This window comes from Enhydra lutris, unplaced genomic scaffold (assembly GCF_002288905.1).
Source record: "Enhydra lutris kenyoni isolate GAN:26980312 unplaced genomic scaffold, ASM228890v2 scaffoldscaffold63, whole genome shotgun sequence".
In the NCBI taxonomy this organism is placed as follows: domain Eukaryota; kingdom Metazoa; phylum Chordata; class Mammalia; order Carnivora; family Mustelidae; genus Enhydra; species Enhydra lutris.
In genome coordinates this window covers 5,340,688-5,361,972 of record NW_019154147.1, presented here as the reverse complement: position 1 = coordinate 5,361,972, position 21,285 = coordinate 5,340,688, and the positions used below count along the sequence as shown (strand labels likewise).

Here is a 21,285-nt window from a genome sequence, read left to right as displayed (position 1 = left end):
TGGGACAGTGTGGTCTCAGGACCCTTAGGGTCACAGAAAGACCAGGGGTGTCACAGATTGGCAGAGTTCCCAAGTATCGGAGTGGAGAAGCCAACTGCAAAGATGGAGCCAAGGAGTGGGCTCTCAGCTTGGGATTGCCATAAACTGTGATCCTGGGCACAGCTGGGCCACCACTCTTTAAGCAGGGACCCCACAAGTGCCAGATAAAGGACAGACTCCTCTTCCTCCCCTAGGAGGAGTAGCACAGGAGCACAGCACAGGAATCTGCTGGGTCTGGAAACTCCAAACAGGGTCATGTGCCAGAGATAGAAATGCTCAGTAACAGGCCAGGTGAGCACAGAGAGCAGCCACAAACCAGGGAGTTAGGAGGGATTGACTGCTTTTCTCTCAGGGCTCACTGAGGAATGGAGCCCCAAGTTCTCTGGGGCCAGAGAATGGGAGGCCACCACTTTCATTCTCGTCCTCTAAAGCTGTAGGGAAAGCATTTAGGGAATGAAAGCTACCAAGAACAAACCCAAGCAGATTGCTTAGCCTGGCCTCTGACAGGGGCAGTGCGATTCCATCTGGGCAAAGACATTTGATAATCACTGCAACAGACCTCTCCCCCATAAGATCAGCAAGAATATCCAGCCAAGACAAGTTTACCAATCAATGAGAACTGCAAACCTCCAGCGCTATCGGAATACAGCACATAGAATTCATGTCTTTTTCACCATGATCCTTTAGTCTTTCAAAGTTAGTGTTTAAAATTTTCTATTTCTTTTTCTGTTTTTTTTCTTTCCTTTTTCAACCAACATTTTATCAATTCCTTTCCTAAAATCTTTTTTAATTTTCATTTTTACACTCATATTTTATCCCTTCATTGTTCTTAACTTTATTTTTTTTAATATATTTAAGTTTTTCTTTCTTTAAAATTTTGGGACACAGTTTCATGTAATAGAACAAAATATACCTTAATCTAGTGTATGGCTTTGTTTAGTCTCCAGCCTCTTCACATTCTCTCCTTTTTCTTCTTTTTTTTTTCTTCTTTCTTTTTTCAACCAACTTCTTATCAAATTCCTTTTTTAAAATCTTTTTTAATTTTCATCTTTACAGTCATATTCCATGTCTTCATCATATTTGCCTAATTTTTGTATATATATAAGTTTTTCCTTCTTTAAAATGTTGAAAGGAAGTTTCTTCTAACAGACCAAAATACATCCCAAATCTAGTGTGTGGCTCTGATTTATTCAGCAGCCTGATCATATCCCACCCCCTCTTACCTTTCCCCCTGTTTTAGGTCTCTTCAGATTTGTTTTGTGTATACTTTCCTAGGGTCATTGTTACTTTTTAGCTTTTTGTTCTCTCATTCCTCTATTCTTCTCTGGACAAAATCACAAAATGGAAAAACTCCCCTCAAAAAGTAGAACAAGAGGCAGTACTGACTACAAGGGACCTAATCAATACAAACATTGGTAAGATATTGGAACTACAGTTCAGAATGATTACAAAGATAGTAGCTGGGCTTGAAAAAAGCACAAAAGATACTAGAGAATCCCTTTCTGGAGAAATAAAAGAACTAAAATCTAACCAAATCAAAATCAAAAAGGCTATTAACGAGGTGCAATAAAAAACTGAGGCTCTAACTGCTAGGATAAATGAGGCAGAAGAGAGAATTGGTGATACAGAAGACCAAATAATGCAGAAAAAAGAAGCTGAGAAAAACACAGATAGACAACTACTGGGTCACAAGGGGAGAATCTGAGAGATAAGTGATACCATAAGATGAAAAAATACTAAAATAATTGGGATCCCAGAAGAAGAAGAGAGAGGGGGACAGAAGGTATATTGGAGCAAATATAGCAGAGAACTTCCCTAATTTGGGGAAGGAAACAGGCATCAAAATCCAGGAGGCACAGAGAACCCCTCTCAAAATCAATAAATGTAGGTCAACACCATCATCTAATAGTAAAACTTACAAGTCTCAACAAAGAGAAAATCCTAAAAGTAACTCAGAAGAAGTGGTCTGTAACCTACAACAGAAGAAACATTAGATTGGCAGCAGACCTATCCACAGAGACCTGACTGGCCAGAAAGGACTGGAATGATATATTCAGAGCAATAAAAGAGAAAAATATGCAGCCAAGAATACTATATCCAGCTAGACAGTTATTGAAAATAGAAGGAGAGATTAAAAAATAACTTCCAGGACAAACAAAAACTGAAAGAATTTGCAAACACCAAACCAGCCTTACAGGAAATATTGAAAGAGGTCCTCTATGCAAAGAGTGAGCCAAAAAGTAACAGACCAGAAAGGAACAGAGATAGTATACAGTAACAGTCACCTTACAGGAAGTACAATGGCACTAAATTTGTATCTTTCAATGGTTACCCTGAATGTAAATGGTTACTCTAAATGTCCCAATCAAAAGACACAAGGTTATCAAATTGGATAAAAAAATAAGATGCATTGATAATGCTGTCTACAAGAGACTCATTTTAGACCCAAAGACACCTCCAGATTTAAAGTGAGGGGATGGAAAACTATTTATCATGCTAATGGACATCAAAAGAAAGCTGGGGAGGCAATCCTTATACCAGAAAAAATAGATTTTAAACCAAAGACAATAATAAGAGTATAATAAGAGATGAGGAAGGACACTTACTTAAAAGGTCTTTCCAACAAGAAGATCTAACAACTTAAAATATCTATGCCCCTAATGTGGGAACAGCCAATTATATAAACCAATTAGTAACAAAATCAAAGAAACACATTGACAATAATACAATAATAGTAGGGGACTTTAACCCACCCCCTCCAAAATGGACAGATTATCTAAGCAAAAGATCAAAAAGGAAATAAAGGCTTTAAATGACACACTGGACTAGAAGGACTTCACAGATATTTCCAGAACATTCCACCCCAAAGCAACAGAATACACATTCCTCTCTAGTGCACATGGAACAGTCTCCAGAATAGATCACATCCTGGGTTACAAATCAGGTCTAAACCGGAACGAAAAGATGGGAATCATTCCCTGCATATTTTCAGACCACAATGCTTTGAAATAGAACTCAATCACAAGAGGAAAGTTGGAAAGAACCCAAATACATGGAGGCTAAAGAGCATCCTACCAAAGAATGAATGGGTTAACCAGGAACTTAAAGAAGAATTTATAAAATTCATGGAAACAAATGAAAATGAAAACACAACTGTTCAAAATCTTTAGGATACAGCAAAAGCTGAGAGAATAGTATATAGCAATATAAGCCTTTCTCAAGAAACAAGAAAGTCTCAAATACACAACCTAACCCTACACCTAAAGGAGCCTGGAGAAAGAACAGCAAATAAAGCCTAAACCCAGAAGAAGAAGAGAAATAATAAAGATCAGAGCAAAAATCAATGAACTAGAAACCAAAAGAACAGCGGAACAGATCAATGACACTAGGAGCTGGTTCTTTGAAAGAATTAATAAGATTGATAAACCACTGGCCAGGCTTACCGAAAAGAAAAGAAAAAGGACCTAAATTAATAAAATCATGAATGAAAGAGGAGAGATCACAACCAACATCAAATAAATACAAACAATTATAGGAACATATTTTAAGCAACTATATACCAGCAAATTTGACAATCTGGAGGAAATGGTTACATTCTTATAGAGGTATAAACTACCAAAACTGAACCAGGAAAAAATAGAAAACCCGAACAGACTCATAACCAGTAAAGAAATTGAAGCAATCATCAAAAATCTCCCAACAAACAAGAGCCCAGGGCCAGATGGCTTCCCAGGGGAATTCTACCAAACATTTAAAGAAGTATTTATACCTATTCTCCTGAAACTGTTCCAAAAAATAGAAATGGAAGGAAAACTTCCAAACTCATTTTATGAGGCCAGCATTAACCTGATCCCAAAACCAAAGACCCCATCCAAAAGGAGAATTACAGATCAATATCCCTGATGAACACGGATGCAAAAATTCTCACCAAAATACCAGCAAAGAGGATCCAACAGTACATTAAAAGGATTATTCACCACAACAAGTAGGATTTATTCCTGGGCTGCCAGGTTGGTTCAACATTTGCAAATCAATCAATATGATACAATACATTAATAAAAGAAAGAACAAGAACCATATGATATTCTCAATAGATGGAGAAAAAGCATCTGACACAGTAAAGTATCCTTTCTTGATCAAAACTCTTCACAGCGTAGGGATAGAGTGTACATACTTCAATATCGTAAAAGTCATCCCTGAAATACCCACAGCAAATATCATTCTCAATGGGGAGAAACAGACAGTTTTTCTCCTGAGGTCAGGAACATGACAGGGATGTCCACTCTCACCACTGCTGTTCCATGTAGTACTAGAAGTCCTAGCCTTAGCAGTCAGACAATAAAAAGAAATAAAAGACATCTGAATTAGTGAAGAAGAAGTCAAACTCTCACTCTTTGCAGATGACATGATACCTTATATGGAAAACCCAAAAGACTCCACCTCAACACTGGTGAACTCATAGAGGGATTCAATAAAGTTGGCATGATATAAAGTGAATGCACAGAAATCACCTGTGTTTCTATATACCAACGACTAGACAGAAGAAAGAGAAATTAAATAATCAATCCCATTTACAATTACACCCAAAACCATAAAATACTTAGGAATAAATCTAACCGAAGAGGCAAAGAATCTGTACTCAGAAAACTACAGAAATTGAGGAAGACACAAAGAAATGGAAATGGAAGACACAAAGAAATGGAAAAACATTCCATGCTCACGGATTGGAAGAACAAATATTGTGAAAATGTCTACACTACCTAGAGCAATCTATACATTTAATGCAATTTCTTTCAGAACACCATCAATTTTTTTCATGGAAATGGAACAAACAATCCTAAAAGTTGTATGGAACCAGAAAAGACCCCAAATAGCCAGAAGAATGTTGAAAAAGAAATCCAAAGCTGGTGGCATCACAATTCCAGACTTTAAGCTCTATTACAAAACTGTCATCATCAAGACAATAAGGTACTGGCACAAAAACAGACACATAATCAATGGAACAGAATGGAGAGCCCAGAAATGGACCCTCAACTCTATGGTCAACTAATCTTTGCCAAAGCAGGAAAGAATGTCCAATGGAAAAAAGACAGTCTCTTCAACAAATGGTGTTGGGAAAATCGGATAGTCACATGCAGAAGAATGAAACTGGACAGTTTCCTTAAACCACACACAAAAATAGACTCAAAATGGATGAAAGACCTCAATGTGAGACAGGAATCCATCAAAATCCTTGAGGAGAACACAGGGGGGAACCTCAGCCACAGCAACTTATTCCTAGAAACACTGCCAAAGGCAAGGGAAGCAAGGGCAAAAAGGAACTATTAGGACTTCATCAAGATAAAAAGCTTTTGCACAGCAAAGGACACAGTCAACATAACCAAAAGACAACTGATGGAATGGGAGAAGATATTTGCAATCGGCTTTTCAGACAGAGGGCTAGTATCCAAAATCCATAAGGAACTTATCAAACTGAAAACCCAAAGAATAAACAATCCAATCAAGAAAGGGGCAAAAGACATGAACAGACATTTCTAAAAAGTCGACATCCAAATGGCCAACACACACATGAAAAAGTACTCAACATCACTTGGCATCAGGGAAATATAAATCAAAAGCACAGTGAGATACCACCTCACACTAGTCAGAATGGCTAAAAATTAACAAGTCAGGGAATGACAGATGTTGGTGAGGATGCAGGAAAGGGGAACCCTCCTACACTGTTGGTAGGAATGCAAGCTGCTGTAGCCCCTCTGGAAACAGTATGGAAGACCACAAAAAGTTGAAATAGAGCTACCCCATGAACCAGCAATCACTCTACTGGGTATTTACACTAAAGATACAAATGTAGTGATCCGAAGGGGCACATGCACCCCAATGTTTATAGCAGTAGTGTCCAGAATAGCCAAACTATGGAAAGAGCCCAGATGTCTATCAGCAAATGAACGGATAAAGAAGATGTGGTATGTGTATACAATGAAATACTATGCAGCCATCAAAAAGTGAAATCTTGCCATTTGCAACAACATGGATGGAACTAGAAGGTATTACGCTAAGCGAAATAAGTCAATCAGGGAAAGACAATTATCATATGATCTCACTGATATGAGGAATTTGAGAAACAAGACAGAGGATCATAGAGGAAGGAAGGGGAAAATGAAACAAGATGGGACCAGGGAGAGAGACAAACCATAAGAGACTCTTAATCTCAGGAAACAAATTGAGGGTTGCTGGAGTAGAGAGGGGTGGAGGGATGCGGTGGCTGGGTGATGGACACTGGGGAGGGTATGTGCTATGGTGAGTGCTGTGAATTGTGTAAGACTGATGAATCACAGACCTGTACCCCTGAAACAAATGATATGTTATACGTTAATCTAAAAAATAATAAAATAAAAAAGTTTTTAAAAAAAGAATGGTTGTAATGGAGTCATGCTATTCATTTATAGTATAGATTATCTCTTGTCATGCTATAGCAAATTTCTGAATTCATTTAACATTTGTCTAAATATCTATACCCATTTTGTGTTCTTATCCTTCTTTTTTGCATCTTTATAAAATGAAGCTGCTTTTTTGAAACATAGCTGTAACAAGTCTCTAACAAAAAGAACCTCTAACCACCAACTCACTCACACTTAGTCCTGTTATGTTAATGAGTAAGAATTCTCTTTCCTAAATATTCAAGTGAACAGTTTCCTATCTCATATAACAAAAAACAATTCAACCAGTATGCTCTTAGGGAAATCAAAGCAGTTTCCATTTATTAAAGGTTATATCTGCTATGTATGCTATACAACATAGTATCATTAGTTTAGTGGGAGAAAGAAGAACATAACAAGTACTGTTATTTCATGTCCAAAACAAGTCAGGTACAAAGCAAGGGAGGAAGTGAACCTTACTAATCTCGAGCATTTAAACTATGATTTTTTTATTGTTTTCCAATTAACTTATAAGTATTCTACTTAGGTAAGGATCAATACAGCATTTTCACAAGAATCATAAGAATTATGAAGGAACTTCAATAATTAATAAAGATAAGAAATCCTTTCACAGTTTATGAGAGAAACCTTTTTCATACTTTCTCACAGTAACATCAAAAGGAAAAGGATGCCCTAAAATAAGGCACCTTTTTCTTTTCTTTAAGATTTTATTTATTTATTTGAGAGAGAGAGACATAATGAGAGAGGAAACACAAGCAGGGGGAGTGGGAGAGGGAGAAGCAGGCTTCCCACTGAGCTGGGAACCTGATGTGGGGCTTGATTCCAGGACCCTGGAATCATGACCTGAGCCAAAGGCAGATGCTTAACCACCTGAACCACCCAGGTGCCCTTAATGCACCTTCTTCCATTAAGTTTATTATCCAGGCATAAAGGGCTGGGTGATGGGCATTAAGGAGGACACGTGATGTGATGAGCACTGGGTGTTATACACAACTAATGAACTGTTGTATACTACAACAAAAACTTATGATGTACTATATATAGGCTAACAGAATTTAAATTTAAAAACAATTTTTTGGGACGCCTGGGTGGCTCAGTTGGTTAAGCAGCTGCCTTCGGCTCAGGTCATGATCCCAGCGTCCTGGGATCGAGTCCCACATCGGGCTCCTTGCTTGGCGGGGAGCCTGCTTCTCCCTCTGCCTCTGCCTGCCATTCTGTCTGCCTGTGCTCGCTCGCTCTCCCTCTCTCTCTGACAAATAAATAAAATCTTTAAAAAAAAAAAAAAAAACAATTTTTTAATAAATAAATAAATAAAGATAATGGGTTGACAAAGAATTGACCTATGTCACTGAGCTTGTTGGGAAAGTCCTGGATAAAGAAAATGTTATGTCAATAAATCAGGTGAGTGGAGGAGTAATTAACTTCATATGTATACTTAGATTATGTTTTTGAAACATATCATACACACACACACACACACACACACACACACATTGTTCCTGTCCTTAAATATATAATATAAGCCTCTCACTTTTTAGTTATTTCAGTTCTAATAAGGAAAAACAGGATTTTCCAAACCAACGGACAGAAAAAAATTAGGCTTTCAAAATGTTCCTGCAGAAACCTATTAGGATTCCTGGCTATACTGCTGAATTAGGTGAACAAGATAGAGAGTGAGGTCTATGAAGAAATCCTTGCCAACTTGTGTTCCAGGGATATTAAAAATAGAAGAAAGCAAATGTATCTGAATGCTTGTCACTACTTACGAAATTAGAAAAGTTTAAGAGGGTCCACAAGTTAAGATCCTGATGGTGAACTTCTGAGAGCATTTTGATTTAAATTAAATTAGTGGAGGTATTTAAAGAGGTGCTAAAGCTACAGTAACTAAAATAAGTTTTTTTTTTTTTTATTAAAAAAATGTCAGTAATGTTACTAAACCTCCTCAATAATAAATATCTTATATGTCTTATTCAGACTCAGTCTATTCTGAAAAATCCTTGTTTTTCAAAGCATAAAAATACATGTCATGTATGCAGGTAGAAAGGAATTTAAACTCACACACTTCAAGTGGAACAAGAGAAAACTTTTATAGCCAAGAAATAAATGTGAAGAAAAATCGGAAAACTAAACAAAAAACATAATACAAATTACACAGGCCTGTCACAAAACTTAACAAAAAGTTATAACAAAAAAGGATGAACTCAAACTGCCCTTTTTATTAACTACTTTGAAGGTTCATAATATCATTCCATTTGAGAAATGGAATCTAGGATTCAATCCTTAGGTACTATTACTATAAAAACAATTTTTGATAAAAGATTGAATGTTTTCCCTCTAAGATCATGAACAAGGCATGGATGATCTGTTCTCACCATTTTTATTTAACTCTGTACTGCAGATTTTAGTCAATGTAGGGAAGCAAGAGAAAGCAATAAAAGGCATCCAGATCAGAAAGGAAGAGGGGAAAACTATCTTTATTAGCTGATGATGTAATCATTTCTATAGAAAATCCTACGAAATCTAAAAAAATATATATATATATACTAGCACTAATAATTGAGTATAGTAAAATTGCAGGATTTAAAGTAAACACATAAAAACTGAATATATACTAGCAATGAACAATCAGAAATTGAAATAAAAAATACTTTTATAATTAGGAAAATGTTTCTATAGTCAGTGTCAAAGAAATTACTGCCTATGTTTCTCCTAAGAGAAAGTCTTTAATCCACTTTGAGTTTTTCTGTGTGTCTTGAGTAAGAAAGTGGTCCAGTTTCATTACTCTGCAATGTAGCTGTCTAGTACCATCTGTTGAAGAGACTCTCTTTTCCCTACTGTATATTCTTGCTTCCTCTGTCATAGATTAACTGATCATATAAGCATGGGTTTATTTCTGGGCTCTCTATTCTGCTGCACTGATCTATGTGTCCACTTTTGTGCTAGTACTATCCTGTTTTGATTACTACAGATTTGTAGTATATCTTAAAATCTGAGATTGCGATACCTCCAGCTTTCTTCTTCTTCTTCTAGATTGCTTTGGCTATTTGGGGTCTTCTGTGATCCATACATTCCATACATAGTATTTTTGTTCTAGTTCTATGAAAAACACTGTCAGTATTTTGATAGGGACTACACCAAAATAACAAGCTTATGCACAGCAAAGGAAACCATCAATAAAACAAAAAGGCAACCTACTATATGGGAGAAGATATTAGAAAATAATATATAAAATAAGGGGTTAATACCAAAATATATAAAGAACTTCTACAATACAAAAAAAAAAAAAAATCCAATTAAAAAATGGGCAGACACCCTGAACAGACATTTTTCCAAAGAAGACATACAAATGGCTAAAAGACACATGAAAAGATGCTCAACATCACTCATTATCAGGGAAAGGCAAATCAAAACTACAATGAGCTATCTATCACCTTACCCGTCAGAATGACTAGACTCAAAAAGATAAGAAATAACAAGTGTTCATGAGGATGTAGAAAAAAGGGAACACTTTTGCACTGCTGGTGAAAATGTGAATTGATGTAGCCACAATGGAAAACAGTGTGGAAGTTCCTCAAAAATTTAAAGATATTATTGCCATATGATCCAATAATTCCACTACCGGGTATCTACCCAAAGAAAACAAAAATACTCACTCAAAAGGATATATGCACTCCTATGTTTATTGCAGCATTATTTACAATAGCCAAGATATGAAAGGAACCTAAGTGCCCATCAACACATGAATGGATAAAGAAAATGTGATACACACACACCCACATATACAAACTGGAATATTACTCAGCCATAAAAAGAATAAGATCTTGCCATCTGCAACAACATGGGTGCACCTAGAGGGCATTATGCTAAGTGAAACAAGTCAGCGAAAGACAAATACCATATGATTTCATTCATATCTGGAATTTAAGAAATAAATGAATAAAAAAAGAAACAGGGGCGCCTGGGTGGCTCAGTGGGTTAAGCCTCTGCCTTCAGCTTAGGTCATGATCTCAGGGTCCTGGAATCGAGCCCCGCATTGGGCTCTCTGCTTGGCAGGGAGCCTGCCTCCCCCTTTCTCTCTGCCTTTCTCTCTGCCTAGTTGTGATTTCTGTCTGTCAAATAAATAAATAAAATCTTAAAAAAAAAGAAACAAACAAAAAACCCAGACTCTTAAATCCAGAGAACTGGTGGTTGCCAGAGGGGAAGTGGGCTAGCAGAAGAATTAGTGTAACAGACAAAGGGGACTAAGAGTATACTTATCTTGATAAGCACTGAGTTATGTATAGCAAAGGTGAATCATTATATTGTACACCTGAAAGTAATATACTATTGTATGTTAATTGTACTTCATTTCAAACTTTTCCCTATATTTATTAATACAGAAATTACACAAAAAGTCTTTATAAAAATATTTAAAAATATTTTATGACATCACAAATATAAAATACTTATGGATAAATCTATTAAAAATGTACAAGGCCAATACACTGAGTCAAAATATTATTGAGAGCTATTAAAAATCTAAACAAATTGAAAAAATGTGGTCTTCATGAATTAAAATATTCAATATTGTTAAGATGTCACTTCTCTTCAAATTGATCTATAGATTTAATATAGTCCAAGTCAAAATTCCAGTGGCATTTTTAGAGAAATTGACAAGATGTTTCTAAAATGTGTATGAAAATTAAAGGAATCTAATTAGCCAAAACAACTTTGAAAAAGAACAAAGTTTGAGGATTTATCTTATCTGTCTCCATGACTTATTATGAAGACACAATAATCAAGATATTGTGGTACTGGTGGAGGGATAGACGCAGATAAACGGAAAAGAATAAAGAGTCCAGAAATAGATTCACATACATATAGTCACTCAACAAAGATGCGAAGGCAATTCAAGGGTGGAAAGGATAGCTTTTTTTTTTTTTTAATTTTTTTTTTAAAGATTTTATTTGTTTATTTATTTGACAGACAAAGATCACAAGTAGGCAGAGCAGCAGACAGAGAGAGAGGAGGAAGCAGGCTCCCTGTTGAGCAGAGAGCCTGATGCAGGGCTCGATCCCAGGACCCTGGAATCATGACCTGAGCCGAAGGCAGAGGCTTTAACCCACTAAGCCACCCAGGCGCCCCGAACGGATAGCTTTTAAAAAATGGTATTAGTGCTTGCTTCAGCAACACATATACTAACAAGGACAATGTGCATTTAAAAAAATAAATTAAATAACAATAAAAATGGTTTTACAACAAGTAGATATCCATGTGCCAAAAAAGCAGGGGGCTCAGCATTCCCCTATATCTTGAATTTTGAATCATATTAAAAAATTAACTCATAAATATTGAACCAAAATGTTAAACCTAAAACTAGAAAGATTCTACAATATGAAGGAGAAAAATCTCTGTGACTTTGGTTAGGCAAACATTTCTTAGATCAATACCAAAAGCATGAAGCATGGGAAAAAACTAATAAACTAAACATCAACATTAACAAGTTCTGCTCTTTGAGAACCCTGTTAAGACAAGGAAAAGAGAAGCCATTGCTGGGGGGGAAAAAGGTGCAAATCACACATCTGATAAAGGACTTAACATCCAGAAGATATAAGAATGCTCACAACTCGAGTAAAAACACGAAAACTTAATTCAAAAAAAGGCAGAATTTGAACACACACCACTAGAGATGTACAAATGAAAAATAAGCACATGAGACGATGCTCAACATTATTAGGCATAACAGAAATGCAAACTAAAACTGCAGTGAAATACCACTATGTACCCATAAGAATGACTAAACTTAAAAAAAAGATGGGCCATACCAGGATATGAAGGAACTAGCACTGTCACACCCTACTGGTGGGAAAATAGTTTGATTGTTTCTCAAAAAGTTAAACATACAACTGCAATTTAACCGAGCCATTGCCAATTTAGGTATTTACCCAAGAGAAACTAAAGGATATATCCCTGCAGAGACTTGTATACAAGTGTTCATAGTAGCCAGAAAGCAGAAACAACCGAAATGTCCATCAACAGGTGAAAAGATAAAGAAGCTATGCTCTTGGGGGCGTCTGGGTGGCTCAGTGGGTTAAAGCCTCTGCCTTTGGCTCGGGTCATGATCCCAGGGTCCTGGGATCGAGCCCCACACAGGGCGCTCTGCTCAGTGGAGAGCCTGCTTCCTCCTCTCTCTCTGCCTGCCTCTCTGCTTACTTGTGATCTCTGTCTGTCAAGTAAATAAATAAAATCTTTAGAAAAAAAAAAAAAAAAGCAGCTATGCTCTAACACAATAGAGTACTACTCAGCATTAAAAACAATGAATTATTGGTAAGTGCAACAACATGGATGAATCTCAAAATAATTATGCTGTATTAAAGAGGCTGAGAGAGGGAGAGGGAGAGAGAAAGACAGGGCAAATAGTGTATAATTCCATTTATATAAAATTCTAGAAAATGCAAATTAATCTATGATGACACAAATCAGATTAGTGGTCCCCTGGGGACTGGAAGGGTAAAAAGGGCAGGAGTGAGGAATTTCAAAGAGGCACAAGAAAACTTCCGGAGTTAATGAATATGTATACCACGCTGATTGTAGTGATAGTTTCACAAGTCGAAGCATATCAAACTTTATCAAACTGTATACATTAAATAGTGCTTTGGTCAAATTCAACTCATTACTATGGGCAAGAATATTAAAATAATCAATTCTTGGGCACCTGGGTGGGTCAGTTGTTTAAGTGTCTGCCATCAGCTCAGGTCATGATCCCAGAGTCCTGGGATGGAGTCCTGCATCAGGCCCCCTGCTCAGCGGGGAGCTTGCTTCTCCTTCTCCCTGTGCCTCTCCCGCCTGCTTGTGTTCTCTCTCTTGCTTGTTCTTGCTCTCTCTCAAATAAATAAAATCTTAAAATACTCAATAAATAAATTAAATAATCCTCTGAAAAACTGAATTACTTGTTCAAGAGGGATATGCAAAAGCAAATGAAATCAGTAATTCACGTTCATAATATTTTTGATATATTGATGGTTATTTGCAGATTTTTGATTGGTTCTGGACAAGTGAACTACATCTAAGAAAAATATACTGGAAAATGAACAATCATACCTTGATTTGTGCAAAGGGTCTTTCATAACCTCCAACATAGAGCAGACCAACATTCTGAGGAAGTAACCTACAAAATAAAACAAAAACTTATTATTTTGAAAACACTCTTCCTTATATAAGAAGCTCGTATAATCATCATAATTTGTAGATACTGTGAAAAAGCTACCTTTGCAGTTATTCTTGTCTTTTGCTCTATGAGATAGCTGAGGAATAATCCTTTTTTTAACTAATTTGGAAATAGGTTGTCACAAGAGGGTACTTCTCTTTTTTGTTTGTTTTTTTACTCAAGTATAATTAATATACAGTGTTACATTAGTTTCCAGTATACAATGTAATGATTCAAGAAAAATTCTTATACTTCAGAAAATAGTAGTAAATGCTGAGAATGGAAACTTAGATGTAGAATAGTCTAACACATTAGTAATTCTGGCAAAATTACTACATAGTATCTCTGGGAAAAAACTAAAAGAAGTAATGCATGTATTTAAAAATCTGTAAGGATTAAATTCAAGAAACACTCATTGTACACCTATACTATGTACTGTAGGAGATAATACAAACCTAAATAACTCAGTCTCAAAAATATAAAGGAAAACCAGACACATAATAATGCTACCAAAAGGCGGTCTCTGATAAGGGCAATATATATGTACTTGCCACTGCAAAACAGTGGAGTAAAAGGTACTTGCTATCAAGGGAGCTGGAAAAGTTCAAATAGGTGAGATTTGGTTCAGTCTTAAAGGGTGGGTAAGGCAAAGGGAGAAATTTAAACAAGTCGTGAAAATGTAGAAGATCTGAGACAATAAGTAGACAAGTATGGCTAGAGTGAGGGATAATTTAGTTGAAGATGAAAACCCAAAGGAAGTTTGGAATAAACTACAAAGAATGTCAAATGCCATATCTTTACTTTATAAGCAATATGAAGTCATATTTCTGTAAGATGTACTTAGTTCTTATAAAAAAATACACATGAAAATAAAAAGCAAACCATACAGAGCGTTAAAAAAAAATAATAAGTTACCTTCTAGGAATCATCCTTCCCTTCCTATTTCCACTTAAAAGAGAGCTATCATTCCTGACTGCATTAAACAATGTGAATGAAGAAACACCATCATTTGAACTGTGCTTGTGGAGCGTATAGTGGTACAGGGTATGAGAAGAACATAAACATTCTTATGATTATCTCATTTTTCTTTTATCATAGATCTTTTCTCAATGGACACTAACTCCCTTCTTAACCTTAGTGTACATAAAGAATATGAAAAAACTTTGCCTATACTCCTTGCCTACAGGAACCAGGCCAAAACACATCTCCTCAGAGTCTAGGTAATGAAAATTAATAGCATTTTACAGCAGGTAAAAAAATGATCTCAAGGATGACTGTATAATTCTATTGCATGAATCTGAAAATGAAACACTGAGTAGTATTTAAAGTGAACAAAAGACTACAAACTCAAAACAATCTTATGGAAATTTCTCAGGATACCATATTGGTCTAATCATAAAAAATCAGAACACAAGATTATCACAACCATCCGTTTAAATTTATAGTTAGTGACTTCAAAAATTCTACTTCAGTAATTCCAGGATATGAATTTCTTCATATTTTAACTTCTCTGAAAACTGGATGCCTCTGATATTCTATGGTATCTTATAATCACTGTTTCCATTGACTCAGTCTAGGAAGACTAAGAAAGCACACTCTCAAAGCACCTTAGATTTTATGAAATAAGATAGATAGACATTCAATCTCCCAGGAACATTCTCTGCTCCTCGACATTCTTTAAAGGCTCATAAAGCATTAAAAGCTACTGAAAGAATGTTAATAGCTGATGAACGCAATCTTGATCAAACCAAGTTAGCAAAAAGCTACTTAATTTTGAAATATAAGTGATACTTGCAGTAATTCATTTTAGCATGTTGTTGAAGGTCATAAACAGGACTAAAGGCATTTGTTCACTGAATGTAAGTAAAGAGCATAGGCAATATCTCTAAACCTCAACTGTGAAATGGAGAATTTCTTAGTCATCAATTAACATATAAGAAATTAAATCTCACAAATCATTGCCAGTACCACAATTTAATGTTAGTTATATATAGCAGTGGTAATTTATTTCCTATATAACAAATGTTCACAAAAAACTTAATAAACCCCCTTCAGAAGTAAGAATAGTCACTGTTCATACAAATAAAGATGCTAGAGAAAGAAGAGAATAAAAGCTGGCTGACATTTAAAAATCAATATGCTTCTAATTACTATTCATATGCATTTCAGGAAGCTCGCCAATATACCATTTAGTGTGCCCCTCTTCCTCCAACTTGCCTATCTAACAGCTACCTTTCCTTAAACAAGAAATTTCTTTACTATATCAATTATGTATCATATACATATTTCACTTTTTAAATACTGTTCTCTCTCATTCATATACCTATTATTACTTACCACAGATTATATTACCACCATCAACTGAGTGGGTTTTAATATGTACCATAATCTAAATGCCTGCTATGCACAAAATAATTAACACTCTGAAAACATTTTTAAGATGGGACATTTCTTTAACCATTTTTACATTTCAAAAAATTATTTTACCAAATTGTATACATAATTGTTGTCAAATAATAGACCATTTTATGGTGACAGGGTACTTGCATATAATAAAGCAATCACACATTTTAAATCCCCAGAGTAGGGCGTTAATTCAGCACTGATAAGTGCATTCATATGCATACATTAAAATAGAAAACCTGACTCATTTAGTACTAGATAATTGCTTTGCCCTTAAGTTACATGAACATTAACATAACCTTTATACAAATGATAGCAACTCCTGAAATATTTGCTTGTAACTAAATACTTCTGTGGTATGGCTATCAAAGAGGGAAATAGCAGGGCTCTGGGTGGCTCAGTTGGTCAAACATCTGACTCTTGATCCCAGGGTCATGAATTCAATCCCCAGTTAGGCTCCAGGCTGAGGACAGAGCCTACTTAACAGAAAAAAAAAAAAAAAAAAAAAAGAGGAAAGTAGCAATAAGACAGCAATCAGCAGTAAGAGAGCAATAAGGCATGTGGGCAGGAGAATCAGGGATGGACCTATTAAGAGTTTTTGAAAAGGTGAACACAGGTAAGACTAATGTTCATTTAGCTTCAAATTCCCAAATACAATATTAACAAATACCTATCCTGGAAAGAATGCCATAAAGTTATTTCCAGAAAAGTTTCTCACATAAAGGAAAAATAAAACTTGTCAGGTAATAAAATGAACATTATTTAAGAGGACCTCATTCACCATAATCTAATGATATAACAGATATTTTTAAAAGTTTTAAAAGGAAACTGAGTCTATAATTGCTTCAAATCAAAAATTTAAAAAAGGAAAGGGAATCTTTTTAAAATAAAAATAAGCTAAATAACTCAAAATTAACTACTCGGTCTATAGCCCATAATTAAAATACTTGCTAATAGATGTGTCTTTCAACTGCAATAAAATATCCTGGAAAAAAAAAAAGCACAGCTTGTTTGTTTGTTTATTTGTTTTTAAGGCAGAGAGCATGAACATCCAAGCAGAGCAGTGGTTGGAGGGGGGTGGGCAGAGGGAGAGGGAGAGAAAGTATCTTAAGCAGACTTCAAGCCCAGTACAGATCATGACCTGAGTCGAAGTCAAGAGTCAGTTGCTTAATAGACTTTGCTAACCAGGTGCCCCAAAATTTACAGTATCTTTAAAGCTGATTTACATAAAATCCTACTTCTCAGAGAAACTGCATCTGATATATCAACTACTAGGGAAAATGAGAATGCAAACACAAGAATTCAGTTAGAAGTCAAGAACATAAAAATTATCAGAAAATCTCCATGTTTAAAATGATAGAAATACATCAATAAATAACTTATAGGACAGAAAGGACATCCCAAAGGAAAGTATCAAATATTTTTAACTAGATAACAAAATAACAATATATCAAAACTTGTAAGATATAGCTAAATACAACTTAGATAAAAACTTATAACCTAAACTGTGTATGTCAAAAAAGAAATGCTGAAAATCAGTGAGTTAGCAACTACCTCAAGAAATTAGAAAAATACCACTAAATTAAACCCAAAGAAAATAGAACAAAATAAGTTGAAATTCATGAATAGAAAATATACATTAGATAGGACTGAAAGATTAAAAATGGTTTCTTCTAAAAGAATAATTAAATTGATAAATCCCTAATGAGACTGACAAATAAAAGATACAGCACAAACAGTATCAGGAATAACACAGAGAACACGGCCTACATATACTAAAAAATAAGAGGATATCATAAACCCCCTTACACCAACAAGTTCGAAAACTGAGACTAGAAAAACTTCCAGAAAAATACAGTGAAATAAAACTGACCTAAGAAAAAACAGAGTATCTTACTTGTTCCACTGTAAAAATTTTTAACGATCTCCCCAAAGAAAGCAAAAGGTCTAGATGGATTCGTCAGCAAATTCTACCAAACATTTAAGAGAAAATTAATTGTAATCATATACAAATTTTTCCAGAAAATAGAAGGAATATTTGTATTTTAATAAGTCAGCATAACTCTGACACCCAGATATGAAAAAGCAATGTTGATCAAAAGAATGAAAAGACAAGCAAGAGATCAGGGAAAAATGTTTGCAAGAGGACATTTACCCAAAATATTAAAGAACTTTAAAAATCTCAACAGTAAGAAAACAAGCAACCTAATTAAAAAATGGCCAAAGACCTAAACAGACATCTCGCTAAGGATATATATGGCAAGTAAGCATAAAAAAAGATGTTCAACATCACAAGTCACTAGTGAAATGAATATTCAAATGAGATACCATTATACACCTATCAGAATGACCAAATCCAAAACACTGATACCAAAGAATGTTAGTGAGAATGTGGAGCAACAAGAACTGTCATTCATTACTGGTAGAAATATAAAATGTAGAAGAACAGTTTGGCAGTTTCTTATAAAATTAAACATATTCTTACCATATGATCCAGCATCACACTCCTTGGTAGTTACCCAAATGAGTGAAAAACCTATGTCTACCTAAAAACCTAAGAGCTAGGTAATAATAACAGAAGAAACTATGTGCTGAAAGAGAGGGGATATATGGGAACTCTCTATTTTCTGCCCCAATATCTGGAAACCTAAAACAGTTCTAAAAAAAAAAAAGTTTATTTTCTTTAAAAAATGCAATGTTGATAGTACAAAAAAGGAACTGTATAGGTCAACTTCTCTCATGAACAAAAATGCAAAGAGAAAGTGAGGAAGGGAAGCCCTAAATAAATGAAATGAGAGAATGTATCATGTTCATGGATAGGAAATCTCAATGTTGAATATACTTAATGCAATGTTAATAATCCTGACAGAATCTGAGAAACTTAATAAGCTCATTATAAAATATACATGGGAAAGCAGAAGAACAAAAATATCAAAGATTCTCTCCTAAAGAATAACATAGTGAGGACACTGAGTCCATTAGCTACCACAACTTCTTCCTATTCTTACAAAGCTACAGCATTAAAAAAAATGTGGTATTAGCACGGGACAGGCAAAAACACCAGTGGAATATAACAGAGAATCTAGAAACAGACCTACACATAAACAAACACTTGATTTACTGCAGGATGGTGGGAAAAAACCTTCCATGTGTTAGAAGGGAAACAAACCTAAGTAAATTCCTCTTTAATTTTAATGTCACAAAAAAAAATTGGTAAATCATATTATATAAAATTTTCAACAAACCATCAGGGCAAAAATAGTATAAATAAAGTCAAAAGATACCTGACAAACTGTGAGAAAATATTTACATTTGCAGTATACACTACAGAGAAGAAACCAATAATTCTATTATTAAAAAACTCAAAAACTGAAAGCGAAAAGGGCCAAAAACATGTTGGAACAATGAGAACAAGACATAAAAAGGCAACACACACACACACACGCCAAAAAAAAAAAAAAAAAGGACATTAAGAATATACAAAAATATTCCAACTTATTTGTAATTAGAGAAATACATATTAAAATAGCACTGAGATACCATTTCCAACCTATCAGACTGGCAAAAATTGAAACATATGGAGAATGTATTCTGTTGGCTAGCCTGGGGGAAACAAAAGTTCTCATATACTGTTGTTAAAAAAGCAAACTAGAAAAAAAAAAAAAGAAAAAGCAAACTAGGACAGTGGTCATGGAGGGAAACTTGACAATATCTAACAAAACCACATGTGCACTTAGCTTTTGACCTAATAATCTCTCTTCTAACAATGTGCCTTGAAAATACACCTCCAAAAATGCAGAAATACACATGTACAAGGCTAGTCACTGCACACTATTGGTATGCAAAATATTGGAACAACCTAAGTACACAGCAGAGTAGGTAAATAAGTTACAGTAAATCCATACAATGGAGTAACATGTACTGTAAAAAATAATGAGGAAGATCTCTAATTACTGATAGGAAGCAATTTCTAAGATATGCTTACTGTTAAGGAAAAAAGGATATACAGTATGTTACTCTTTTTGTTTTAAGACTTTGAGAGAGAAAGTGTGCAAGTGGGGAGAGGGGCAAAGGAGAGAAAAAGGGAAAGAAGCAGACTGCACAGAGCACAGAGCCTGATATGGGGCTGGATCTCAGGATTCTGAGATCAAGACCTGAGTTGAAATCAAGAATTGGACACTTAACTGACTAAGCCACCCAGGTGTGGCTATAGTATGTTATTCTTAATGTAAAAAAGAAAAAGTATTAGAAAATATTCATGTTAACTGTTCATTTGTGCAAAAAGATTTCAGGAAAGCTAAAACAGAAACTTTTAAGGTTGTCTTCATTTAGGGGGTAGGTATTATAGTGAATGAAGAAGGACAATTTTATGAGAATACCTTTTTGTAAAGTCATGACTAATATTTTTTTAAAGATTTATTTATTTATTTGAGAGAGAGAGAGGGAGAGAGCATGAGCAGGGGGAAGGGCAGAGGGAGAAACAGACTTCCTGCTGAGCAGGGAGCCTGATGCACAGGCTCAATTCCAGGATTCTGGGATCATGACCCGAGCTGAAGGCAGATGCTTAACAGACTGAGCCACCCAGGTGCCCCAAGTCATGACTATTATAACCATGATAATGTTTCATATACCAAATAAGTAAACAAATACGTAAACAATCAAAATCAACCAGAATGTTGAGGGAAACCAAAATAGAAAAAAAATAACTGTATTACATATAAATAACATCCCACGTTAAGGGGGATGGGAATGAAAAAGATCTTAAAGTAAGTTTAGAAACAGTATTTTGACTATATTCCACTGACACAAATATAGCCCTTGAGCTAGTAAACTTGTTTCTCATAGGGATATGGGTTAGTAATTCTAAATATGTTATATGTATACTAGGATTTAACAAACAAGTAAATACATCATGGATAAGGAGATGCAGGTTTCTCACTGTACAAAGAGTTATACATAAGCAAAGGGAGAAAGCTAGAATTGACATTATGATGCTGGATTAGAGTCAGAAGTATTAGCAGGAATTCATAGTTTTTAATATATTCACAGATGGATAAAGAAATAAATATAAATGTGTGTGTAGGTGCATGTTAGTATATGATACATTCCTAGTTCTGACAACTGAGAGGGCCTATAATGACACTAAGCAGCAATGACTAGACTGAGGATCTAGGTTTTTTCTACCATTCACCACACACACACACACACACACACACACAC

At 35.1% G+C, this 21,285-nt stretch overlaps 1 protein-coding gene across 2 annotated transcripts in view; it reads right to left on the bottom strand.

Moving 5' to 3' along the window:
• Window positions 1-21,285, bottom strand: part of LOC111158833 (RNA guanylyltransferase and 5'-phosphatase) — a 348,867-nt gene that overhangs the window by 49,280 nt on the left and 278,302 nt on the right. For both annotated transcript variants that reach the window (XM_022521114.1, XM_022521115.1), the window contains one exon: window positions 13,557-13,623. In XM_022521114.1, the coding sequence (XP_022376822.1) occupies window positions 13,557-13,623 (67 nt within the window). The remainder of the gene's footprint in view (window positions 1-13,556; window positions 13,624-21,285) is intronic.